Source organism: Podarcis bocagei, assembly GCF_964188305.1.
Source record: "Podarcis bocagei genome assembly, chromosome: 3".
Lineage (NCBI taxonomy): Eukaryota > Metazoa > Chordata > Lepidosauria > Squamata > Lacertidae > Podarcis > Podarcis bocagei.
The window spans coordinates 79143812-79171587 of record NC_138127.1 but is presented as its reverse complement, the minus strand read 5'-3'; the positions used below and the strand labels follow the sequence as shown (position 1 = coordinate 79171587).

The following is a 27776-nucleotide window of genomic DNA, read 5'->3' as shown; positions in this document are numbered from 1 at the left end:
ACTGGTTGGCAAATTCTGAGCTGTTTAAGGCTTTATAGGTCAAAACCAGCACCTTGAATTGGACCCGGAAACTAACTGGTAGCCAGTGCAGTCGGACCAGGATCGGTGTAATATGCACAAACCGTCTTGCTCCGGTGAGCAACCTGGCCACTGAATTCTGCACCAGCTGAAGTTTCCGAACCGTCTTCAGAGGCAGCCCTACACATTGCAGTAATCTAACCTTGAGGTTACCAGAGCAGAGACAACAGTAGTTAGGCTATCCCTGTCCAGATATGGACGTAGCTGGGCCACCAGCCGAAGCTGATGGAAGGCACGCCAGCATTGTGACATGGAGAGAAAGTTAGGTGTAGCAATCAGTCATTTATCACTTAGAATACCTTTCCCCCTTCTAAAAATGAAGCTTGTTTTAACTAAGAAGAATGTAGCATAATGGCCTGGTTTGCACATCACATTAAACCATAGTTTAAAACAAACATTAAACCTTAGTTTGAAGCAAACTGTGTGGTTTAATCTGAGTATGCAGTATGCACATTGCTGCTATATGTGTGCTGCCAAAAAGCAAGAAAGTGCAGTTTGTCGTGACATCCATACACAGGAAAAGATTCACGAGTCCAGATTTGGATGTCACGACAAGCCAGACATGTTACCCAGTGGCATAGCTGGAACAGAGTGAAAAGTTTTCAGCAGCATACACCGGCGTGGTTTGCTTACACATAAAACAATAGCTTGTTTTTAACTGTGACTTAATGTGATGTGGAAATTGGGCCACTGAACATTACAGACTCTAGCAAACTTACTGCACTGTAAAATTTATAAAGCTTTGTGGGTTTAAAAAAGCCCTTCCTTTGAATTAATTAATGAATCTTTTAAGAATTTTTAGATGAGTTTTCTCAGGTTCTAGTATTTTTTATGTTTATGTGTATCTTGTATTGTTGCATAGTTGCATATTACTGCAAAGCTCGCTGCGCACAGTGAGTCATTTTAGCAGAATGGTTTTTGCATAGAGGAAGCATGCTCAATATTTATGGGGTGTGTTTTTTTTCAAAGGATGTTGCTATAGTATCACAGCAATGACCTATAAATAGGCTAGTGTTTCCCCTCTGATTTCAGTAGCAGATATAGCTTCCCCAGAAATTAAAACCACATTTACATTGTAAAAATTCATGTATGCATTTTTTCTACAATACTGTGTTGTTGTGCTGTGAGGATCTCCCATTTTACCCACTAGGGCGTTGTACAGTTCTAATATTTTCAGCGGGGGAGGTGCTGTTGACAGCACCATCATCACTGCTTGCAATACATATATTCATGTTCACCCTATCCTGCTGTGGGCTTTGAGGTGGAACAGTTTAATATGTGCACAGATTGAAGCAGTTGAGCTTTCCCAATTGCTTCTGCTGATTATGTATTCTTTTTCAAGTGCATCTTCTACTGCCCATTTCTCATGTATCTACTTTTTTTTTTTACCGTAACCAGAATATTCTCTTCTGGAAATCTCACAGTAAGTGAAACCACTATAGAAGGGAAGGAAATTATTGTGTCAAAGCAGCATGCAGGAGAACAGAGGCAAAACCATCAACTTTTTAAAGAAGATACAATAGCTTATATAGGGGGGGACACTTGTCAGAATCTGTGCGCTAATTAAAGCACTTTCCACAAGATTTGGTTCAGATCTGTATCTATCAGTTCATTCTGGTTTCTGGTATGTCTGGTTCACCTCTTGTTTGGGATCCAAATCAGCTTTGTTAAAAATGAATTACTTTCCCACCATGTAGTATTACGGGGAATCCAAAAATGCCACAAGAATGAGCCTTAAATAGAAGTTGCAACTCTTTCTGGGTAACTATCTTGGGTTTCCATGAGAGGCACCTCTTTGTTCAAAGGATCCCAGCCTGTTTTTGTAATTGTCATTTTCTGTATGTCTGCTGCTAAGTACTTGCCCAAGCAGGGACATGGGTGGCGCTGTGGTCTAAACCCCTGAGTCTTTATTCAGTAATTTGTGTTTTGTTTGTGTGTTTGGTAAACTGCAGTGCTGCTGGAGGCACCAAAGGTGAGGAGGCCAGTGTACATTGGCTCTCATCCAGCAGCACTGGTTAGCAGCTAACCATCCGATTCTGGAAGGCAGAGCCAGTCTACAGAGCTTCTCTGACTCACAGGTGGCAAAACTATGAAAGATGGAAAAGTCTGCTGGAACAGAAGGGCATCAGTGAATTTCCACACATGTTGGGGAGGACCTTGTTTGTTAATATCATTTAGATGGATCAGATTAATCCAGAATTCTCAAAGCAAGATTCTGCAGAGACTGAAATCAGCTTTTTAAAAACATGTGAAAGTCCAAACATGCTGGTAATTCTGTATTCATCTGTCTTGGGAAAAGCTTATTACTGTTGCTATTTTTTTAAGGAAGGCTTCCCAACTATTCTATGCCAAATATCACTGGGTGTAATTCAGCCCAATTTTTGTGGATTATTATTACTATTACTATTACTATTATTATTATTATTAAAATTTGCATACCGCCTTATACCCGCAGGTCTCATTAGGTGACTTGCAGGGCAGAATGGGATGGCAGAATGGCAGATTACCTACTGCCATGGCAGATACCCTAATGGAACACCCCAGATATGCTGGCGCAACACCACCAAAGATGTGCCAGCGGAATTGCTAGAATGAGATGTAGTTTTGAGCAGGATAGGACAGCACAGGGAAAGAACACACTTCGGCTGTGTCTTCCAAGACCATGCCCATGTCTCTGTTGGTGGTGCAACTTGACAGCTGGAGCTGTTGCAGATCAACTCCCCAGTTGATTTTAAGGGGAGCAGGTAATTAAAAATTGCCCTCCTCACATTACCACAGCAGCACAATACAGGCTCCCCGCCATAATTAGAGTATAGAAGTACAGTACTCTGTCCTGCTCTTATGTTAATCTCTCCTGGTAAGAACAATAGGACTTAAAGTGCCTTACTTCTTCTTCTCCCCCCACCCCTATTTATTTATTTAAGAGCATGGAGACTAATGGGAAATACTTTTGTTTTGCTTTCACAGGAGACTGTTGGCTCCTGGCAGCCATTGCTTCTCTCACATTGAATGAAGAAGTTTTGGCTAGAGTTGTGCCCAGCGATCAAAGCTTCAAAGACCGATATGCAGGAATATTCCACTTCCAGGTACCACAGATACTGATTTCTGCCTTTTGCCTGGAAGGGTTACGCTGCTTTATTAGCACTGTATTTGCCAGATCAACTGATACCCTAGTATGCATGCAATGGAGGGTAGGGAAGCTTCAGGAATTTGGCTTCTGCAGAATCAGGTGTGAACCGACCTGATCCACCCCTCCCGGAAGAATGTGCACATTGTACAATTACCCTTTGGATGTTGCTCAAGGCAGTGATTGATTCTTTTGCCTAAAACAACTTTAAAGCTGCATGCTTGTCTGGAGGTAATGCTCTCCTGATACAAGTACCTTTTTGTACACCTGAGCTATAGGGATTTTTCTGGGATGAATAGTGGTATCAGTCACCCTTCCTCAGCCTGGTGCCCTCAGGTTAATGTTGGGGTCTGACTCCCCAGCAAACTTGGCCAGTGATCATGGATGATGGGAGTTATAGTCCAACAAGATCTGGAATGCGCCAGGTTGAGGAAAGGGGCTGGTATTGGTTATATATTTTGTTAGAAGATACTTAACCTACTCTTACACTGCAGATAAGGTGGCAAGCTTTTAGAGCTTCAAAAAGCTCTTTCTCAAAACTTAAGTGAAATGTTTGGTGAAGCGAGCTGGCACCAAGCAGTACGCTCTGCAGAGGGCATCCCATAACTTAGCTGCCATCACCAAGAAGTCCCTTTCCTCACTGAGGGCACCCAGAGAAGCGTTGCTGAAACTTATCTTGAAGTCTTGACCATTATGTAAGGGGAGAAGCTCCTTCAGCTAACCTGGTCCCAAGCTGTTTTCAGCTGTGGTCAAGAGCATGCCTTCTAACACATTGTGGTGATGATGATTATTTGTTTTCAGTTCTGGCAGTATGGAGAGTGGGTGGATGTTGTTGTTGATGACAAACTACCTACCAAAGATGGAGAGCTCCTCTTTGTTCATTCAGCCCAAAGGAGTGAGTTCTGGAGCGCTCTGCTGGAGAAGGCTTACGCCAAGTAAGTAAAGCACAGCATTAGAGGTGGGGAATCTCAGGCCCAGGGGCTGAGCACTCCAAGCCCCTCTGCGTGACCCTTGGGACTCTGCTCAGGCCAAACCTTCTCTTGCCACACCTTTCACTTCATGGAGTCATAATGGTTTGCATTAGGAAGGGATCATTCCTCTTTGTAGCATCAGGGGCCCTAGTCCATATGGATTAATAGTGTAGTTATTTAATATACATGTAGCTAAGGTACATGATCAGATCTGTGTGTCAAACATTTTGATGTATCCCATGTTGACCTTGGGCTTTTCGTGAATGAAAAAGAAGTAGTAGTGCGGACACCTGATTGTGAGGCTTTAGCTATGCTACACTTTAATTTCAAAGGCCGAGAAAAGAAAGTTGAAATGTCATGTTTGCCTCTTACACAGGGTGAATGGATCGTATGAGGCTCTCTCTGGAGGAAGCACCACTGAGGGCTTTGAGGACTTCACTGGAGGAATTGCAGAGTGGTACGAGCTGCAAAAGCCACCGCCGAACCTGTTCAAAATCATCCAAAAGGCTCTTCAGAAGGGCTCTCTCCTGGGATGCTCTATTGATGTGAGTTAGTGTTGTTTTCTTTCCAGCTGTCCCACGTTCTTTTGTGCATGCCACAACTGGAAGGTTGCTTTAGTTAGGGGACTGTGAGGTAGTACAGAATTCCAAACCTCCAGGTAGTGCACAGGGACTGGAAAATCCTGAGCCCTTCCCCTCCTATAAGAATGGCTGGTGTTAATTTGAATGAGACTTTAGGGCAAAAAAAGGGCCCCAAATAAGAATTCTCCTTACCTCTTCCATTGTGTATGTTAACATCCCTTTGCAACAGCTGAGCAGCGCAAAGGCAGCTGTTGCTGCTCTTCAGTGGCTGGGTGTATTTTCACCTCATAGTTGCATTTGAGTACACAAAGCGTCTTGTGGCATCTGAAATGCTAACAAATTCTAGTAGGGCACAAGCTTTCATGGTCAAGGGTTCCACTTCATTAGACACTTCTAAATCAGATTGCTTTTTAAAAGAATAAAAATAAATAAGACTGCTCTGGCTATCCTTTTTAAGAATATACCTGCACACACCTTTAATTTCCCTGTCTGAAATAAATCCCCAAATGTGTGACTCTAAGAAAAGAAGGGTCTCTTTGAAGACCTCCACCATGTAGCTGCAAACAACATATCTGATTCCAAGTTCCGTGTACACCAGGGATGGGGAACCTGCCCCTCCCTCCAGATGTTGTTGGACTCCAGCTCCCATCAGTCATGGCAAGCATAGATAATGGTCAGGGATGATGGGAGTTGTAGTCCAGCAACATCTAGAAGCCAGTGATTCCTCATCACTGAGGCATGTTATGTTGCATGTACATTGCTCTCCTGTGGAATTAGGTTTCCTCACTCACTTCAGTGCAGTTATTAACTCTGAACATGCATCCCTATAAGTTGTTTCCAGCATTGTAATGAATGAAGAAGCATTTGCAGGCGAGAGAGCTGTGAATGTGAATCAGAACTCCCACATGCAATAATAACTTAAGGGATAATGCCAAGGAACCATAATCGTCATCTACATTTTGGGATGCTCCACCCTGCCCCTAATGAAGTTAGTTAGGCCTAGAGATGATAGCTAGCCTTCAATCACCTGGTGAGCTTTTTTTGGATCTGATCTGTCTTCTCAATAACCTTTAAAGTGGAGGGTGAGGGATTGAATCTATAGTGCAAGTATGGGGAGTGCTAAACTCTTGCCACCCTCTCCTTGCTTTTGCTTCCTGTTGCTCCTCTGCCCCAGCAGCTTTTTCCTCATGGCTAAATTTGCTTCCATTACTGAAGCCCTGAAGAAAACAGCCTGATGACGGGGCACAGGCTGTGGAGTGGGGAGCGGCAGGCGGGGCAGGGATCTGCGCCTCCTTACCCATAAATCTGCTTTGTGCTTTAAATCGCTCACCCTCCTGTGAGTGATTTTGGGGCGATCTTTCGAAAACCACAGGGCATCTGCCTTCACATGTCATTTCACCCTGGCTGCAAAAACAACTAGTTTTCTCTAGCCCACGCCCAGCATTCTTTCTTCCCCCCCCCCCCCCAGACATCTTTATTGAAAGTTGAAAAGTACAAAATTATATGTGCACTAAACATGGTGAGACGTAAATAAAAGAGAGAAAAAGAGAAACAGCACCCGTGTAGAAGGGAAAGTAAAGGGGGGAGGGGGGACCCCGAAACTTTATACTTTACAAAGTTGTTATTGTACTTCACCGGATCTTAACCTATTACAGTATTTGTAAGAATGGATTCAAAATATCAAATTTGTCCATGGCAAGTCTGCATTTATATGCAAGTTGTTCATAGGTTGCGAGTTTGTATAGGTCTTCAATCCAATCTTAGAAGGGAGCGACATTATTATTTTTTTAATTCATCAGTATAAACTTTTTGCTGTGGTAAGGGCACAGAGAGTCCACTCATATTGTCCTTTTGTAAGGTTCCATGTGCTGAGCATATAATTCAAGAGGATATTTTGCTTTGTAAATGTAAGGTTGTTCTGTACAGTTCTGTTGATAGTTTCAGTTACCTTCTGCCAGAAATCTTTCAATATAGGACAATGAAAAACATAGGTTACATAGAAGCATTATCCCTGTTGCATCTGCAACAGTTAGATACCTTAGGTCAGGGGTATGCAACCTAAGGCCTGGGGGCCGGATGCGGCCCAATCACCTTCTCAATCTGGCCCACGACAGTCTGGGAATCAGCGTGTTTTTACATGAGTAGAATGTGTCCTTTTATTTAAAATGCATCTCCGGGTTATTTGTGGGACCTGCCTGGTGTTTTTACATGAGTAGAATGTGTGCTTTTATTTAAAATGCATCTCTGGGTTATTTATGGGGCATAGGAATTCGTTAATTTCCCCCCCCCCAAAAAAAAAAATAATAATAATCCGGCCCACCACATGGTCTGAGGGGCGGTGGACTGGCCCACGGCTGAAAAAGGTTGCTGACTCCTGCCTTAGATAGCCCTTTTTTAAACAAACATAATGGGGTCCAGTGTTTTCCACCCCCCGGCATTCTATCCCTCACACCACTCTGGATTCAAAATTTCTGGATTGTGGCAGATCGAGTTCTTTCAGATCTGCAAACCAAAGCATCAAATAGCAGATGGCCAGACATGAGTGGTGCAAAGCCCCCTTTGTCTTACAGCTGCAGAAACCAATCCTAGAGGTTGCATCCATTTCAGGCTCAGAATTGAGAAAGCCTTGTTGGAAAAGGGCCAGTTTGGATAAGTATTCAGGTGGGCAGAGGCTTGATAATGTAAACAGTATTTCTGTAAACAAAAGGCTATCACTCCAGGAACCAGCTTCTGCCGGAGGCTTAAGGGGGCTTGACTATAATCCCTTGGTTTCAAGATAAAATAAAAAGACAGTGTAATAAGACCCAAGGACAGGAACTCAAGGCCAAGAATGCAAATCTTTAATAGATAAAATATATTTGGAAGACACACAGCAAATGCTAAGTATTATCAGTATGGTAACAGGCTGCAAGTAGCTCCCTGGGATGTGGGGGTGCTATTTTTGTTATTTTTCAGAGAAGGGGGGGAAGTTGTTTAGAATTCACTTTCATAGTAGCACAAAGCAGGGCAAACAGCCCAGTCAAAAATTAAGTAATACAACCTTATAGTTCCCAGAAATGCCTGCCTCTGCTGGCTTCTCATTCTCAGCCTTCACAAGAAAACTTCTTCCATCTGAGGACATAACTGCATCCCCCCCCCAACGCCCCCAGGCTCTGATGCCCTGATTCATTCTCTGTGATCTCTAAACCCTAACTGTGCCAGAGTGAACCGACTTTAATTTGCACTTCCCAGAAGAAGAATACACGAAAACGCATCTATCCTTAAAAATCCACACTTCTCCAAATGCTGTGATGCAGCACAAAACATGGGCAAAGATGTGTGTGTAAGGAAAAGCTGTGTACAAATGCATATACTAGTGAAAAGTAGCATGCAGAAGGCGGAAATTGCCTGAAAAAATGTGTATATTAAGAAATTTGCATTAAACATGTATGCAACTAGGAGAGCATTTTTTAAAAGAAATTGCATTCAAAATTGTGTTGTTTTGTCAGGTTGCCCATTCTTAAGGTTTGAACTGTAAATAGGCCTGAGAGCCAAAGATGCATACAATAATATTGTTTGTATGAGATGGAAGAGAGTCTTCAGAGAGGGAGAATGCAATCAATTGTTCCTCAGAGGCAGTGAGAAATTTGGCAAGCCCCAGCACCTCAGCTGACACAAGCAGAAGTCAACAATTTGGGGCAAGGGGCAGTGCTGGTTCGTATTCGCCAATTCCTCTTGCCAAAGACCAGGGTGCAGAGTATGAAGGGGAAAAGCTCATGGAGCTGTCGAGCCCCCTGCAGGAGCAATTGCTGCTGTAGCATTCAGCATGGCACCGGTGCTTCAGTGAGGGATTGTGTCACCACAGGAGCAGTGATATTTCCGTGTGTGTTTGCAGATCACAAGCGCTGCTGAGACGGAGGCTGTCACCACACAGAAGCTGGTCAAAGGGCATGCATACTCCGTTACAGGTGCAGAAGAGGTAAGCTCTCCATCTTGGGAAATGGCAAAATGTAGTGCACTAAGGATATGATCTCATTTTGGGCCAGTATTATTTCCTATGCATCTGAGATATTATCTGTGAAAAGTTTGAATGTACTGCCCTCTTGTGGCTATGAAGTCTCCCACCAGTCAAATTTTGCCTCATTAGCCCTCTTGAAATGCTAAGAAATACTTACTGTGAGCTGTATCACATGTTGCCAATTAGTGAACCCACAATGTGCTTAAGTTTCGTTTTTCTGGGAAATCACATAACATACGAGGGGCACACAAGCATAGTGGGGAACTATGTTTCCCCCTGGCTCCATCACAGGGTACATCTTATAGCCAAGATGGGGGATCTTTACTCCATGCCCACCAAGAGGTCCAGTTTGGTCCATGAGGCCATTTTCCCCAAACCACACTCATCCACCAGCTCAGGAGGGAGAAGGTTTAATCCTGCAGAAGGGAACAGGACTGGGCAGCCAAAGCAGCAGGATTTAATCTCACCATCTGAGCAGCCGTTAAAGTCCTTTGCAAAAGCACTCTTTGAAGCAGCACTATGCTTATCCTTTAAACTGAGGTGGGAGAGGTGCCTGCTCTTCCCCAGCCCCACCCACTTAGAGGAGACGTGCAGGACTGCTTCAAAAAGCACTTTTGCAAAGGGCTTTTAGACAGCTCCTGCACTTGTGTTGCCCTGGAGGCTTCTAGTGCAATTAACTGTTGCCCTACCAGCTAGGAGCACCCCATGTCATCACCTGCACTTATCCCAACACAAAGTGGTGCAGATCCAGGCACTGAAATTCATTGTTCACCACCTCTCTCTGCCAGCTCAATGGCCTGCTGTAAAAGACAGGTCACAGTTTGGAAAGGGTTAAATTTATGATGGATAGCTGGTATGGTAGAATGAGAAAGGGGAAAGGGAGATAATATATCATAATCTCAGCCCTCTCTCTCTCGCTAATAACTTCATTGATCTTTGGAAGACACCCAGAGTGATTATTCTGGAAGCATCCCTGCCCTTCTGATTAAAATGTTGTCTAAAGCTGACTCCCTGGCAGGCTGTACAAAGGGCGGGCATGATAATGAGCTGTTGGCAGACTTCTGATTGCAGCTGGCCTTGGATGCTTTGGCTTCAGCATTTCCCAGTATCAACAGTCAGGGGGAATATGCTGCTCCGATTGAGAAGGGAACTGAATTCTGCCTCTGAAGCCTCTCCTGGATGTTCCAAGGGGCTTCTTTTGTTCCAGGCCACTAGCCAAGCACTGCGGCTGCCCTTGATAACTGCTATTCCAACAACTGCTGCCATAGTGCATATGATGCACAGGTCTTTGCAATCTGTTCCCCACCCAATTCATCCTCATAGTAGCGCTGTGAGCTACGCTCTATTAAGGCAAATTTGATGCAATGTGTGTTATGCAGTTTGGCACTACAGAGCTGTTTTTTAAAAAATTAATTAAAAATAGGTAGTTGGGGGGGGTGAGGAAGCCAGAGTAGATCCATGACACACAGAGGGGCTTTGGGAATCAGACACACACACAGTATTTCCACTGGGAAGAAGGCTCCCATTGGTGCCAGTTCCAATCAAAATAGCCAATGTGGAGGGGGCTGCTTAAGATCAGGGCCATTGGGGGGGGCAAAAGGGTTAATGTGCCCCTCCCTTCCACCACGGCTCACATTTTTTATCATTTACCTAACCTATCATGTCATATTTCTTTGGATTCATATAATAAACATTCCTATACGTAGTATATTAGATTTTCTGTGTTCACACAGCCCATTGGGTGAAAAAGACCTACACAATATTCCAATTGGAATATTCCCACATCCGCCAAGCAAATGAGATTATGTCCCGGGGAAGCAGCTCCCCTGCCATTGTGGAAGAGGAAGTATGAAGGGCAGCTAACCGTGCAATCCTGTACATGTCTACACAAACGTAATTGTTGAATTCAATGGGGCTTACTCCCACATACCTGGAAGCAAACCCCACTGACCTGAGTGCCACTTATGTTTGAGTAAGTTCACACAAGATTGTACAGCGAGTCGCTTACATTGCTGTTGCTGCAGTTTCATTGGGAGTTCAGAAGTCAATGCTGAAGGCGAAGGCAAGAAGGCCAGAGAATAACATGGAAGAGTTTGGGAAAACCATGGCTGCTTTTTTTTTATTGCATGATGTGACTATTGGTCGGACAAAAAAAACACCCCATATTCCACAGGAAATAACAAGTCTTGATGCAAAAGACATTTAACAAACAATAACAACCTGGCAACAGTGCAGGCTTATTCAATATAAGCAGCTGGTTTCTCGGCATAAAGAAAATGGAGAGCACCTGATTTCTTTCCCCAGTTCCCATCTGATAGTGAACTTAACATTTTTCTAATCCTGCCAGGTGAATTTCCGAGGCAGCCTGCAGAAATTGATCAGAATCCGGAACCCCTGGGGGGAAGTAGAATGGACTGGAAAATGGAACGACAAGTGAGTTTCAAGCCTGGAGGCCAGAGCTGTGCATTTCCAATAAACCACATTTGGGCGTAAAGTTTCACATTACAGGTTGCCAAACTCTAAAGCAGTGTCACTGCAATGACTTCTTGAAAGCAGTCTGGCAACTGTAAGACCTAGATCACAGATGCATTTTCTAGCACTTTAATGAGCCTTTTGGGAATCTTTCCCTGCTTCAGTTAAGTGCATTCCCTCTGCATGTAAGTTATGCTTTTCTTGCTTTAAATGCTGCTGCATCTGTCCCTGCAAGCATTAGCGGTGGTTGGGGGGGGGGGGACACGAGGAATTCTGGAGAGGCCACCTGCTGCTCTAAAGATGGACATTAAACTGGCTTTATGTTTTTAGCTGTCCAAGCTGGAACGGAGTTGATCCTAAAGTGAGAGAGAGGCTCACGCAGAGACATGAAGATGGAGAATTTTGGTAAGGTTGAAACATAATGAAGCAGCTTTACATGGAGTTCTTTTCGCTCAATATTGTCTCCACCGACTGACTGGCAACAGCTGTCCAGGATGCCCCTGCCCCACGTGGAGATGCCAGCGATTGAACTACAGCCCTTCCCTAACTTTCCAAATGGCGGGGAAGACATTATGAATACTATTCTAGTATACAGAAAGCTGACATACTTGCAGCCATCAAATTGTAAATGGATCTCTGGAACCAGTTCTGATTGGAATACACACAGACCCAGTATAGAACACCCAAAACATTGTCTTTGCTTTGCTATATTTAGTTTTGTTTCTCTTATAATAAAAATGAATAATAATACCTAAAACACATGGATGGCTGGTGGAAAATACAGAGTTTTTCTAACCTGAGTAAATGGTCTGTAGGAGAAAGATTTCAAGTGGGTGATCTTTTTTAAAAAAAGCATTTCTTATCCTAAAGGCATAATAGCCAACTGCTGTTGCAGCTTGCCAAGGGAGCTTGCCATCATGTTGCCCAGAGATTGCTCTAGGGACAATTGATTTGATAGAATCATAGAGTTGGAAGGGACCATGAGGCTTATCTAGTCCAGTCTGCTGCAGTGCAGGAAACTTTTGCCCAAGGTGGAACTCGAACCCACAACCCTGAGATTAAGAGTCTGACGCTCTTACCAGCTGAGCCATCCTCCAGTCCTATCATACAACTGATGGGAAGAAGCATATCAGAATCGTCTTTTCTTAGTAGGTATTTTTTTTCCCCCCTGGCACTATCCCATAGGATGTCGTTTAGTGATTTCCTGAGGCATTACTCCCGCCTTGAGATCTGCAACTTGACTCCAGATACACTGGCCAGTGACAAGTTCAAGAAGTGGAGCCTGAATTTGTTGGATGGGAACTGGAGGAGAGGATCCACCGCTGGCGGATGCAGAAATTACCCTGGTAAGTCACTCTTTGGCATAGAAGTAGCCAGCCTGATGCCATCTAGATGCTGTACTCCAGTTCCTATCACTCACAACCAGCACAGCCAGTAGTCAGGGCTGGTGGGAGTTGTAGTCCACACCGAGTGTAACTTTTCACTGGAATTTCCTAATAACATCCAAACAAAATTATATAGAGCCCTTCCACACCAAGACTTCAGTGTTTAGGCACAAGTCCACTCGGGTGCCTACAAAGCTTCTGAACCCACACCATCACACCACCCGGTTACTGCTCTCTTGGGACTCAGCTATACAGCTACAAATAAAACACTTTAAGTGTGTTTTAAGTGCAATATACAATGTGACACTAGATGGCGATGGTGAGCCTTATGGAAAATTCATTGTGTTTTTAAGAAGCATTTTCAGAACAGTTTTTATATGTGTCTGGATTCCAACCTGCTCTTGGCCCAGAGATGAGCAGCACACCCATGCCACAACAACTACTCTATAAACAGCAGAGGACAGGCAGTGGAAAATGGAATCTGTCTTGTGAGTCATGAAGGAAAACAGAAAGCTTTGTTTCCCCTGAGAGCAGGGGAGGTTGCAGAGGTAGAAGGCAGATTTATTGAGCATAGTGAGTTGGCATAGTGAAAACAGCTTGATTTGAGGGGGTGGGGATAATCCTGGATCTCATTTTTTAAGATCCTATTCGAAAGAAAGTTTATATGAAAGCTGCAGGGCAGTGGCGATTTTTTTAAAAATCACCTAGAAAGGCCTACAAAGTCTGTGAATCTACAAGCTTTACTTTATGCATCCTTTGCAAAACATCCTCTTCGGTTTAGTAAAAGTCTTTCGGGACAAAAGTAAGTGAGGTCTCTGCACAATGCCTCCTTTAGCCCCACCCCACTCCAGTTCAGTCTGCAATATCAACTACCAGGAGTTTTGATACCACTGACCTTTGTGGGAAAATAGGCTTGTCACATGCTGTCAAAAATGGTCCACCGGTTCTGGAACCTGACCTTTACTGGAATGCAGAGATTCAAAAAAGGAGCTACAAGCAGCTGCACTCCATGTGAAAACCATTCTGAAGCTTTTAAAAAAGAACTACATGTTTCATGTCCTTAAAATGAGCGCGGAAATCTGAAATGGAAGGGGCTGTATCTTCCCAAACCAGGAAGACATCTTTGTGCCATCAGCACGAGCTGAGTCGCTGTACAGTGGCGTAGCGTGGGGGGTGCCAGGGGTGCCGGCCGCACCGGGCGCAACATCTGGGGGGGCGCTCGCCGCCTCCGGAGTCGCCGAAGAGCCTCGGGCGCAGGCTATAGCAGAGCCCCATGTCTCGAGAAGGAGGAAGCCCCGGCCATGGGCGCTGCCCCCAGGTGGTGCAGCAGGAGCTAGGCGGCGAAGGGGAGCCAAGGGGAGCCCGGGGGAGCGGAGGCGCCGCGGGGACACAGCTCGGGAGCTGCCGCTGAGGAGCCAGAGCATCGTCCCCGGGAGGAGAGGAGGAGCGGCGGCGGCTGCGGCTGCGGCTGCAAAGCAGGGAGAGAAGGAGGCGGCGGCGGGGAGCCGGGCAGGGAAGTTGCTGCTGGGGATGAAGAGGCGGCGGCGGCGGGAGGCAGACTTCTCTCCCTCTCTGGTGCTGCTGCTGTGAGGCGCTTGCCAGCCCACCGGCCCCTCCTGAGCGGGATATGGGTGGGCGGACGGGGTGGGTGGGGGAGAGGCGCCGGGCCCGCCTCGTGCCCTGACAGGAGCCGCTGGTGCCCCCGCGGAAGCGGTTGACGCGGTGCCTCTCATGCCGCCTCGAGAGGCGTTGGGGGGCAGCGAGACTCCGCCGGGCCCCGCCCCTCACTCCGCGCTCGGCTTCAGGGCTGTCTTGCGAGGGGGCGGCGGGAAAAGGCTCTGAGGAGAACCTCGCTGGCTGTCCCGCCGCGTCGCTTTTCCTCACGTCGTTTTTCCATTCCCTTCAGGGGACGGGGAGGTGAAGGGAGCCCGCACGTGGCGAGTCGTCGGTGGAGGTAGAGAAACCACGCACATTACATATTCATAATAATAATAATGCTTTGAAATTTAAGACTCCCCCCCCCCAAGGAAAAGGCACTTCCTTGCCCTGCCCGTGGACCAGGAGGTCGTGGCGGGCGAGGCCTTCAGCAGCGGGGCCCTTATTTGCGCTGCCAGCCTGACCTTCACCCTCTTACATATAGAGAGGAAAGGAGACGCGGAGGTGCAAAGGCTTACGGGGCAGAAGTAAGCCCCGCTGAGTTCATCAGGGGTGCCAACGTGAATACAGTATGATATTGGGGGGGGGAGGCAAGTAAACCCCGCCCTGCATAGTTGATCACATTGGCAATGCCCATCAACTGGGGGACTGGCCCCCTCAAATGTTTTATTGGGGGGCCTGAAGCAGCGGCGTAGCGTGGGGGTGCAGGGGGGGCCGGGCGCAACATCTTGGGGGGGGGCGCGCTCGCACTCAAGTGCTAAAATCCACGGGTTAGGGGGCGCAAATTACTTGCCTTGCCCCGGGTGCTGACAACCCACGCTACGCCACTGTCGCTGTAAGCTGAATATGGTTTCAAGTAACCTCCCTTCTTTCATCAGATACATTCTGGATGAATCCGCAGTATTTGATCAAACTTGAGCAAGAAGATGAAGATCCCGATGATCCTGAGAGAGGCTGCACCTTCCTTGTGGGCCTGATCCAGAAACACCGTCGGAAGCAGCGGAAGATGGGAGAGGATATGCACACCATTGGATTTGCCATCTATGAGGCAAGCTCCTTGTTGCTGCTTTCCTTTCTTCTTTGCAAACTCAGAGAAAGTCATTAATTTCAGGGTCAAAGCTGACATGTTCAGAAATGCATGGGTTGCATAATCCATAGATTGATGGTGGCTTATCAACAAAATTCAAATCTCCCTTTACCATTAAAAAATGGTTCACCAAATGCATGTTTGTCACTTATTTGTGTGTAGCATCAAGTGACAGTTTGCATTTCTGCATTAGCCATCATAGACATGGCAGCTAAAACATGCACACCATCTGATTCAAAATGCTTTTTCAGTGGAGATGGATCGCACCCTTGGCAGAAAGGCATCAAGTGATTAACATTCATGCATGAATCAGCCCCAAAGTCAAAAACAGACGAACATTTTCTGGTCTACTGCAGCCCTTTAGGGAGGTCATAGATGTTGAAGACTACTAATAGAAAAATGGGTTGTCTTGTTGAATGATAATACCTGGGCCAGCATTCCCCAACCTGTTACCTTCCAGATGTTTTGGACTAAAGCTCTCTCATCAGTGCCTGCTAGCATGGCCACTGGTCAGGGATGATGGGAGTTGGAGCCCAAAACATCTGGAGGGCACAGATGTTGGGAAAGGCTGATCTAGATTCTAGAATAATACATACTTGCAACATTTATAAGGGCCAGAGCAGGCAAAGATTTTCCCAGTTAAAGAAGTTGTGCACAAGTGGCAGATGAAGCGTTGTTGAGTGTTGTTGATTTAATGTACACCTTTTTTTTTCTTGCTTTCCCACAGGTACCTCCACAGGTATGTGCAACTTCTGTGCAATGGAACGTGTGTTCCTAGTCTAAGAATGTCCTGAGGATGGGGAACTTCCAATCAGCATTTAAAGAACTATTTTAAACCAGATGTTTAAACTTCCAGAAATGTATGTCGTTTAACATGCAAGTTTTGTCTTTCACCATGGGCAATGTAAGCACATAGAATTTTACAGCCATGTGTTGACTTTATTTGCCAAAGGTCTGCTTTTCTTTCCCTGGACTCTAAAGCCCTTAAAATGCAAATTTTCCTCCAGCACCTTTTAATCCTTCTGTGATACCTCATCTCAACTTTATCTCAATTCTGATGTCTGGTTCCAGTTGTATGGTTTGCTCTCAATTTACCCCTCCCACTACCATCCCTGCTCCACCCACGTGGCTGTTTCAGCTTTTGATCTGTGGCAGATGTTCTGAGGGACACCTCTTTCTGGCTGAGCTGAAGGTTCTTTTCAAGCCAATAGAACTCATTTTCTATGCTTCAATGTATTTCTCTTCCCATGTAACGTTCTTATATTTGTAATCATTAACTCAGCTGTTTAGAACTGTGTAGTGTCCTCATGGCCCTTCTTCAGTTACATTCTGAACTGGAATAATACCGTTGCTTTTTTTGTTTTCTCCAATGAAGTCTTCCGGCCAAACAAATGTCCACCTGAGCAAAAACTACTTTCTAACGAACCGAGCGAGAGAACGATCAAACACATTCATCAACCTCCGAGAGGTGTTAAATCGGTTCAAGCTTCCCCCAGGAGAGTACATCATTGTGCCATCTACTTTTGAACCCAACAAGAATGGGGATTTCTGCCTCCGAGTCTTCTCAGAAAAGAATGCAGATTCACAGTATGTCACTGCCTCTATTCTATTTTTCTTTGTTTCTCCCTATCTTGAATGGTTTTATGAATCTCAAAGCACTGGAGGAACCATATTGCTTCAGGATCATGTTGTGCATCCCATTCAATTAGACAGTCTATCTGGTGAAAGTTAAAAGGAAAGAGGCTGTTGTGTGATGGTGTTTTCCCCACAGATCAGTACTCCCCAGGTGTTTTGAACTACAACGCCTGTCAATCCCAGCCAGCATGGCCAATGGTTAATGGGAGTTGTAGTCCGACAACATCTGGAGAGCACCAGATTGGGAAAGGCTGGACCAAAGGACTTGAACAACCTAGTAAGGTAAAGGGACCCCTGACCATTAGGTCCAGTCGTGACCGACTCTGGGGTTGCGGCGCTCATCTCACTTTATTGGCCGAGGGAGCCGGCATACAGCTTCCAGGTCATGTGGCCAGCATGACTAAGCCACTTCTGGAGAACCAGAGCAGCGCACAGAAATGCGGTTTACCTTCCTGCCGGTACCTATTTATCTACTTGCACTTTGATGTGCTTTCAAACTGCTAGGTTGGCAGGAGCAGGGCCCGAGCAACGGGAGCTCACCCCATTGCAGGGATTTGAACTGCTGACCTTCTGATCGGCAGTGTGGTTTAGGCTGTGTGGTTTAACCCACAGCGCCACCCGCGTCCCAACCTAGTAGGCTATACTTAATCCTTCATTCCATGGGGCCTAACCAGTCAGGTTTCAAGGTCTGTTGAGACATCCTAATTTTTTATCTGCCATTACAGGAAATTAGTGAGGGTTTTCTATAAACCACCCATAATTATTTTGAGTGGTATATAATTACTCCTGAATAATATTAAACAGAGAGAGGCAGAACTTGAACCCACCGTGTGAGTGTGTGATTTGGAGTAAGCTCCCTAGTACGCCCTCTCTTTCATCAGACCATGTTTCTGGGAACAGAGGACTACAAATCCACAGGCATATGTGAAAGAACCTTAAAACCATGTTTTATCATAGTTGCACAGCATAAGATTTTGGTGCTACATCCATCCTTTTGTCTTTCAGTATAATGTAAGTAGTCTTAGGGTTTTTTCAAACATCTGTCCAGACAAGCCATAAGAGTGGCTGTGTTATATGCATTTCATCTGTGGATAATTCTCAAGTTGTTTTTCTTGCCTCTTGGGCCTACTTCAATGCATCAGGAACTCATGGAAAGTTTGGTGCGTGTTGTTGCCTTCACAACCCTCCATCACCCCATTCGCTTTCCCCTTCCCCTTCCCATCGCTGTCAGTGCCGAGAAGAGGTGTGCACATTGTAAATGATTTCACTTAAATGCTACTCAGTGAAGTTGAAGGTAAAATGCCTACTGCCCACCTAGGCCAGGGATGAGGCCTTCCCAGATGTTGTTGGCCTCAAACTCCCATCAGCCCCAGCCAGCATAGCCAGTGGTGAAGAATGATGGGAGTTATAGTTCAGCAATCTCTGGTGGGTCACAGGTTCCTTGTCTCTGCCTTAGGCCCTCACTCAAAAAAATTAATTCTGTGTAATGTGCACAAAAAATGATCCCTAAGTTTCCAATGATCTGCTTCATTTGGGTATACCTGAATGTTACAAAACCTGTAGCAGCTGCAGAGAGAAACTTTTCCAAATATTAAATACCCAGGGAACCTTTAGAACAGGGTAGGAAAACTATGGGTCTCCGGATGTTGCTGAATTCCAACTCCTAGATTCCCCCCAACCCTTCTTTAGAAGTTCAAATGTCAATCTAAGTCTGCTTGCATGAAATAAAACTAACAGCCATTCCTCTGCTCATTTTTAGAGTTGTTGATGATGAAATTGAAGCCAATATTGAAGAGGTATGCTGCCTAATATGAAAACTTGTTTTTGCTGACGGCAAAGTGCTACAGGCAAAAGAGAGAACATGCACTTGCTTTCCAGGGTTGCTGGGGGGGTGTTTCTGAGCGATTGTAGAAGATGCACAAAGCTTTTAGGAGTGATTATGCCATCATTAACCTATTGACTCATAGAAGACAGTTGTTGCTGTTGAGGGCCCTGAATTTTGGAGCTTGCTAACTTACAAAGAAACCCAGGTCTGCAGGGTTGCCGGTGGGGTGGAGTGTCTGATTTTGGATAGAACAGCAGAGCTGGGAGAAAGGGTTAATCCTGCCTACACAGAGAGATACACACTGTGTTGCCAGTCCTGATTCACAGGTTTAATGTACCAACGGCTTTGGTCCTCTCCCTCCATTATTGAGGCTGTCCGTACATTTTATCACAATTAGGGCTTCATTCTTATACTTTTATTTTTCAGTACTGAGGTTAAAATGTTAACATCTTTTTTTAAAAAAAACCCATACTGGAACATTGCCCTCTATGCACACATTTCTGACATTGGATTTGATAGGCTTTTCTGTACTTCATTGCAAATAGTAAAATGGGTTTCTTATCTTGAACAGTTTGTCATCTTTAACGCTGCGGTATGAAAAAAAGCAACCTGAGATTCTCTGGAGGGTTTATGCATTATTCAATCTGAACAGAATTCAAACCAGTCATTGAGAGTGAAAATTAAATTTTAATTCGTTGCCCTAGCAAAAGGATATGTGTATATATACACATATCTATGTATATATTTAATATAGCCCTAAAAGAGGAATCTGTTTGCTTAAATATTTGACAGTTACTAGGTCAGAGACCTCTGCTGATGTTTCCCCTGCCATTCATTTTTCTAGAAAGAACTCACAGAAGATGAAATTGAACCCAGTTTTAAGAAACTATTTAGGCAATTAGCTGGAGAGGTGAGTAGCTTAGTTTTCCATCAGGTTGGGGGCCCGTGGCTCTTTTACAAAATGCACCATCTCCAAGAGCCAGAATTCAAAAATGCAGAACTAGATCTGGGAAAACATGCTGATTCACAGTGATCGTAGAGGTGATCATTTAAAGTAAGCCATTGTGGTTGTTCCTTCATTGCCCACAGGATGCTGAGATCTCTGCTTTTGAATTGTGCAACATTCTGAAAAAAGTCATGGCAAAACGTAAGTTCTTCTCTCGCAGTCCTGTGAACATCCACCATTCCCCACAAAATCAAACGTGAATGCTGAAAACAGAAAGAGTACATTGTTTGTGTGTAATAAGTGTGTTGTTTTTCTTTGCAGGCCAAGATATTAAATCAGATGGCTTCAGCATTGAAACATGCAAAATAATGGTTGATCTATTAGACGTATCCTTCTTCTTCCAAATCTACAGGCTTTCTGCTTACAGGGCCAACATAATAGGGAAGGGAGTGGTTTTTGGTTTTTTAAGACCTGTGACATACTTTGTCAACATTCCCTTTGATTTGATGAAACACATTGTAGTTATGAGATACATGTTCCCACCCACCTAAGGGAGAGAATCGGAAATGTTTTATTGGGGGAGGGGAGAGAATCTGATTCATTCACAACTGCAGCATTTTAGCAGATATCTAATATCTGAAGGGGCTTTATATGGATCAGTACTGGGACACGAGTTTTGTATGCAGGCAATACACTTGTACCAGAGTTAACATCATACCTTCAGCTGATACCTTGAAGATGCACTGCTGGTCAGAAGAGACAATATTGACCTAGGTGTAGCGTTGATATGAAGTAGCCCGTATACATAGTGTCATAATCAGTTATTAATTTATATACTGCTACATGCCAAAATAGGTTCTTTCTTTCTATATGTATGTATATATAACACAAGATATATAAGACAGTGCCATTAAAACAATAAAGTGATAAAAGCAGGAGACTCTGGTTGAGAAATAATGACAGAGATGTCCCTCTGTAAATGTGCACACCTTCAAAGGCAGGATGCCAGTACAAAAGAGCCTCTTACATTTCAACAGGGAATGTGTTCCATGTCACTGGTGCTGCTAGTGAAAAAGCCCACCGCCATATCACCATAAGTCAATAATCATCATACTGTGGCAAGAGTTCCATTTGTTGAGGTCAATGTCCTCGCTGGGTAACCTGGGCCCAGAGTAGCTTAGGGCTTCATATGGAAGCTAGAATGCCTTAAAACTGGCTCAGTAACTAATAAGCAGCCAGTACAGGTCCCTCAGTACTGGTGTGATATGTACCAACTAAGGGGCACTACTGTGCCCGTGGCATTCTGCTCCAGCTGCAGCCTCTGAACCAGCTATAAGGGAAGCCCCACACAGAGCACATTGCAGTATTTTATAAGCATGAGGTTACCCACATGTGAGTCACAGTGGCAAAGCTATCCTTGTCCTGGAAACTGCACCGTTGACTCACCAGCTGAAGCAGATCATAAACACTCTCTGCCATGGAGGCAACCTGGGTATTCACAACATGCCTGATACTCTGGTAGGTGTCAGGAAATTTGGAGTTCTAATCAAGTTTTGATGCTGGTTGCTTTTTAAACATGTAAAATACATCAGGGAGTTTACCAGTACATAGGAAAAGGAATCTAGAATGGGACTGGCATTCTTCTCTACTCTGATTTTCAAAAATAACCACTGTTTTAAAAGGGGGGGGCAATTAGGTTTGCTTTGTGAAATCGAAATATCCCTAACTAAAAACAGACTGATGGTAGCGGTAAGCTGGGACTGAAGGAATTTAATGTACTTTGGACAAAGATTCAGAAATACCAGGTAAGAAGACATCTTTAAATGAAGACGTGTGGGAGACTTCTGTTACCTAAAACATACTTTGGCATCTAAGACTGTGGAAGTGTGTTAACCTTCCTGGGACCTGTTAGCGCAGATATGTATGAACAGTGGCCTTGTAGTGGTTACTGCGATCAGGGTGTATAAATGCACCATTAGCAGTAGCAGTGCTCAGTTATGACACTGTTATTAGGTCAAGTTTATGGAGCCCAAGAGTAACTTTCAGAAAGACAGGCATATCTCTTTAAATTCATCCCAGAAAAAAACCCGCAAAAATGGGAATAGATTAAAGCAATGGAAGGAGCATTTTATGGCATCATTGTGAAGCACAGAGATTGTTTTGTAGAAAGATTGCTCTGCTTTGAAGTGCTGTCAGGCCTCTAACTCTGGGTTTTGTGTTCTGCAGAAAATTTATAGGGACATGGATGTCGATCGCTCTGGAACCATGAACTCCTATGAGATGCGGAAAGCCTTAGAAGCAGCAGGTACCTCTTATACAGTTACAGTAAAGTTCATAAGTTTATTGTTCTATCCAAAGGCCATAACAAACTTACATTAAGCAATAGTATGACTAAGATAATACAAAACATGTAACCGTAATATAAAAATTTGCAAAGACGTTGCCAAGTTCCTGAGAATTGAAACGGTTTCCCTTGCGCATCTCTGACACCTCAATTTTGCCCTTTTAAAATCCAGTTTGCCAACATCCTTGATGTAAGATAGAGAAGTTAGCAGAGATTCCAACAAACTCAAATCCAGCTTGAGTTCAGATTAAAGCTCTGAATCACCAATTTCTTTCTAGCAATTTTATCTAATTTCTTTTTTCTTGCATCCTGTGCATAGAGGGACACTCCATGTGCTAAAAAGCTATTATTGTCACATGAAAGAAACCAAACCATTTCTGCTGGGGTGTGCCTGCTTGCTTGTTTGTATAAGAGGCAGGCTAACAAATCATGAGTCATGTTTTCCTTCTTGTACAGTCATCTTAAACAAAGGCAGCTTGGGCTTTATACAGCGATAGGCTTATTAACAGAAAATTTGCCTTATGCAGGGAGCAGCCACACATTTCTGCTCATCATCCTGGAGACAGCATAGCCATTTTTTAAAAAAACCAACAACCACCAGCTAAGATATGTGACTTCCAGTGCACAAACCTTATGTTTATTTGATCAGGGTTTTCTAAAATACAAAATGGTTGGCAACCCCTACCATGTGTTTGGTCACACTACCCGAGAATGCACCTGTGCCAAAGAGATTCTGCTTCCTTGTGCTGTAGGTTTTAAGCTGGATTGCCAATTGCACCAAGTCATTGTGGCTCGTTTTGCTGATGAGCAGCTGATAATCGATTTTGACAATTTCGTTCGATGCCTGATTCGACTGGAAACCTTGTTCAGTGAGTATCTCACGGCCGCAGCATCCATTTATATTACGATTTCCATGCTAAAACCATGTTATGGATTTTTAAAAAAAAACCTTACTGTATTTCCAGAGGGGTTTTTTTTGGGGGGGGGGTGTTTGTCCTGTGTTTCTACACAGCAAGTTCCTGTGGTTTCTTCTTCCTTCGCTGTAGTCTATTCACTTTGAGCTTGTGGACAGTTCTATCTTTAAATATCTGTATAGTGCTGTACGTGTTTAATAATAATCTATGCCTGATGGCATAATGCTTCTTAGGGGTGCAGTAAGGTTTTTGTACATTACATACAGCTGCACACATCAGGTTGGCTGCAATTTCATGCAGTACAGAGTCCATGTCAAGCAGCTTAGCCATTTTTTTCACAGTCCTAGTGCAAGATTGAGCTCTTCCCATATCAACTTATACATGCAGGTCGAAGGTGTCGTTCAAATACCATTGGCAAAGCAGTGGCTGCCAAAACAAATAAAAACAACTCACCTCACCTGTGCTGACAGCTCTATGATGCTGTTGTAATGTCTGTAACACTCCCCTGCAGGAAAAGCTAAATTAGTCACCTTCTGAATGTATTTTTGGCAGCACACAAGGCACTTATTTTCTTCCGTTTATGAGTCACTTCCTATGAAACGTCTCAAAGTGATTTAACAAAAACATTAGCAATGAAAAAATATATAGAATAAATGCTTGCCCAACACGGCTTCAGTAATGACAGATTATATGGGCCCACATGGGAGGAGGCCAAACTGCAGCTTCTTCCAGCCACATGGCTGACTTTTGGGAGGGGGGTTGTTGGTGTGGAAAGAAGTAGGTTTTCTTCCATATAGCCAAATTATGTCACCAGTTGTTTGCTGTAGTGCAGAGGCACAAGCAGGAAGGGAGGTACCATCATTACCCTTCTCACTGCAGGGAAGCCAGATGAATGGGCTGCCCAAACAATTTGATTGCATCTTAAGGTGTGAGAAGGAGCTCAAGATGAAATATTCCATATGCCAATGGTAGGAACCAGAAAAGCAAAAAAAAATTCAAATCCTTCACTAAAAACCACATAGCTCTTCATTTTAAAATTTTTTGCAAAGCTATAGTAGTCAGCCTTCAAGTATATACAGTGGTACCTCGGGTTAAGAACTTAATTCGTTTCGGAGGTGCGTACTTAACCTGAAACTGTTTTTAACCTGAAGCACCACTTTAGCTAATGGGGCCTCCTGCTGCTGCCGCGCCACCGGAGCACGATTTCTGTTCTCACCCTGAAGCAAAGTTCTTAACCCGAGGTACTATTTCTGGGTTAGCAGAGTCTGTAACCTGAAGCGTATGTAACCCGAGGTACCACTGTATTGTGATCCTCTGACAATGAATGCCTTTTAGTATGAAATAATTTAAGTCTTTATGATGATGATGATGAACTTGCAGCTCTCACCCTTATTTCTCATGCTGAAACCTTTCACTGCTGTTTTGTCTTTTCCGGGAAGCCTCCACTTTGTTATTAATACTCTGCTCTTCTTTCTCTCTCCTCTCTATGCAGAGATATTTAAGAAACTGGATACTGAGAAAACAGGAACGATACAGATGAATCTTGTCACTGTAAGTTATTCCTCCTATCAAGATCCGAAAGCACAATTCTAGCAGAGGCTGGAGTCACTTCAGAGGAAGAACTACAAAGCTTTTGTTTGTAATTTGCAATCTAGATATGTACAGTATTTGGCATACAGGCTAGACACTAGATACATTTTATTTCTTTTTTACCAAATTTCCAGGAACATCCAGCAGAGAGGAACACATTTTCACCCCAGAGCTAATGATCACTTGGAAAGAAAGTGATGTTTGTGTTCTCAAAAGCACAGGGCAGTAGATTTTGCACAAGGTTAAGATTTTCCTGCAACTATTGAACTGCTAGTTCAATATAGTCAGGGGCATGAACAGGCACCAATGAGCCTTGGACCAGGGTACACACTCCTTCAACCTCGTTTTGCATACAGAACACGCTTGCAGGTTTGAAGTGATGTATGAAGCACTAACACACCATCACCCTTGGTCAGATTTATGTAGAATAAGTACACTGGTGAAATTTGTGTACTGCTGCTTTAGATGTACTTCCTCCTGAAACATATAATGTGGCAGATGAAAAATGGTGCCCCTGCATCTCTGAAAACAAAAGCACGTGAACTGGCTTTTACAATCGCTACCTGTTTGTACTTCTGCAGGGGAAAAACAATCCGGGACTTCAGCCGACTCACACAGGCAGAAACAGCAGTAGATAGCTTACATGCAAACATTCTCCATCTTGCGTTTTCCCTTTGATCACATGGAAGCAGCATGTGAACATACATGGACCAGATACATAAAATTACTGAGTCCATTGCAGAGCTGCCTCAGCCAAATTTAATGCTTTCTCTGTATCAGAACAAGCAACCTAATGGCAGAAGTCCACTCATATGGTGGCAGATTTGCAGCTCATTTATTAAATCATTTTAGGGGTGCAGTAGTACATTTCCTACTCCTGATATATTTTTCATTATCCACTATATCTGGGAGCAGGCTAACAATTCCAGAACAGTGTGTGAACTGAGCAACGTGTAGACTTTTGGCAGGATACCACCACAGCCAGTGGTGTTATCACAGCCATCTGATATATTGTAAAGTTAGCAGTCCTCATTACATAGGAATAAAACACCAAGAGGGATTAGGGCTCATTCTTTTCTTGTCCTTATTCTCAGAAGCTAAGCTGCCAACAACTTCTTCTATAGAGTGAATTTCACTTCCTCTTTTAGCCTCAAGTGCTTTTTTGTGGCTATATAACTTCCTTTTACGGAACACATATACTAAATTTGGTCTAGCTTCATGGAATATATTCCAAGGGGGCAGAGGGACACTTGTTTGTAACATGTTTTTCTTTCTGTCCCATAGTGGGTGTGTTTTACTATCATATGAAGAAGCCATGAGCCTCAGCTGAAGATTCTCCTAGGAACGTGAACATCAATCTAAGACCAAAATGGAGCGTTAAAAGAAAAAAGCTATTGCATATCTTATATTTATGAATGAAGCTGCTAAGCAAGAGAAGAATACTGAAAAAGCAAAATGAGCACACCATGGAAGTTACTCACCTTGGTAGCTTCTGTATACAAGCTTTAACTTTTTATGTAATTCTATTTTATTTGCTTGAGCTAATTTGCTTAAGTTTGCTAATTTCAAGAAGTTTTAAATGAAAGCCGATGAGTAGTGGTCTTCTTTTAAATGGCAACATGGAGCATACGTCATTCAACCTACAATTATTCAGAATTATAAGAACCTAAACATCTGAAGATGCGTCCACAAGATGCTGAGCAATAAACTTACACCATCAACTTCACTTTCCAACCCAAGTACAGTATTTAAGAATGCTACTTGAACTAATCAACTGAAATCAATTTCACGCCAAATATTGCATGCATTGTACCAACCTTTAGTTTTCACCAGATGATATTTAAATCCCAGACTTTTTTTAAAAAGAAAATGTGAAATGATGGTTCTTAAGTGAAATCACAATATTCTTGGTTTGATCAGCAAGACATCTTCATAACTTTAATGAAATCAAGAAGTCTGCACTTGATCATCATGAGCAAATTTACTACCAGTTGGATCCATATCAGCAGCCATTCAGAAACTACGGCACCAGAAAATCATAATAATAAAATGTATGCTTCACTTATGCATACTACAACTAAATTAACTATTGACTTAAATATGCTTACATTCCCCTAATACATGGGATTTTTAAAAGGTAATTATAAAGTCCACTAGCAACATTTAAACTGCTGAGAACTGTGTAAATTCCTTAGGATTACATAGCATCAAGGTGTCTACTGTAATGCATAGACAGTGATAAATCAGCCATTTCGGAAAAGTATGGTGCATGATATTTTCAAGATTTGATAGCATTCTTACAATGCTAGAAGGTTCACACATCACATACCAAGGCAAAGGCCATATTCAAGGTATGGATTTACAGAGGGCAGCTGACCTGTTAAATTTGCTGTTAACCCAATGTGTTGTTCCGCCATCAAAATTGTTAACACACCACAATCAGTTTTGAAAAGACATGCAAGAATGTGTTTGGTTTTCCAATTTGTAAATCAAATAATTTCAAAAGTAATTTGTGCTCCAGAAAAGAAACTCACTTTAAAAATGCAATGTACACGCACAGCAGATCTCTCCTCAATCTGCAGCCATGCCAAGATTTAAGCAGAAGAAGCAGGAAGGAAACTTTCTGGGTAATATCACATGAATAGGAAGCCTTCCAAAAACCTTGTTTCTTTTACTGGCTAATTAACTGAGCACTTTTGAACACCAAGAAGAAGTGGAAGTTTGCTCAACAAGACTGAGGAGTCAGCACAATACCCTCACAGCCTATATAACACCCTAGTGAAAAGCTATCAAGAGGCCATCAATATAGTAGTTATCTAGTCCTGAAGCTTGGAAGATCATCATTCAAGCAGGCAGGTTATTGCCAATACAACAATTTTGATACAAGGGGTTTCTTTGTAAACGTATTTTTAAAAATCTCAATGTTAGCAGTGTAAACTAATCAATTTGGGATAAACCGACATGGCTTAGATATGAGGCGCGGTGCAATTTATAGAAATTGCAGGTCAGAGAGAACATCTTCCAGACCTAATAACCACAGAATGCTGACTGTATAAAGGAGTCATGAACTGCAGTCTCTCTTTCATGTGCCCCTGTCAGCACATGGAGGGCAGCTCAATGACAGAAGCCTTGTGAAGCCGAGACAAAAGCTGACACCAGACAAATTGG

At 43.6% G+C, this 27776-nt stretch overlaps 1 protein-coding gene across 1 annotated transcript in view; it reads left to right on the top strand.

The window, feature by feature from the left end:
- CAPN2 (calpain 2) overlaps positions 1 to 26193 on the top strand; it is a 35937-nt gene extending 9744 nt beyond the window's left edge. Inside the window, exons 3-21 of the mRNA XM_081186418.1 lie at positions 3046 to 3164; positions 4007 to 4140; positions 4553 to 4721; positions 8632 to 8715; positions 11102 to 11187; positions 11557 to 11631; positions 12412 to 12572; positions 15146 to 15315; positions 16082 to 16093; positions 16730 to 16941; positions 18749 to 18785; positions 19659 to 19724; positions 19904 to 19961; positions 20082 to 20146; positions 21497 to 21565; positions 21987 to 22065; positions 22857 to 22973; positions 24511 to 24569; positions 25893 to 26193. Of these exons, the coding sequence (XP_081042544.1) occupies positions 3046 to 3164; positions 4007 to 4140; positions 4553 to 4721; positions 8632 to 8715; positions 11102 to 11187; positions 11557 to 11631; positions 12412 to 12572; positions 15146 to 15315; positions 16082 to 16093; positions 16730 to 16941; positions 18749 to 18785; positions 19659 to 19724; positions 19904 to 19961; positions 20082 to 20146; positions 21497 to 21565; positions 21987 to 22065; positions 22857 to 22973; positions 24511 to 24569; positions 25893 to 25916 (1796 nt within the window). The 3' untranslated portion in view covers positions 25917 to 26193. The remainder of the gene's footprint in view (positions 1 to 3045; positions 3165 to 4006; positions 4141 to 4552; positions 4722 to 8631; positions 8716 to 11101; positions 11188 to 11556; positions 11632 to 12411; positions 12573 to 15145; positions 15316 to 16081; positions 16094 to 16729; positions 16942 to 18748; positions 18786 to 19658; positions 19725 to 19903; positions 19962 to 20081; positions 20147 to 21496; positions 21566 to 21986; positions 22066 to 22856; positions 22974 to 24510; positions 24570 to 25892) is intronic.
- The last annotated feature ends 1583 nt before the right edge of the window (positions 26194 to 27776 follow it).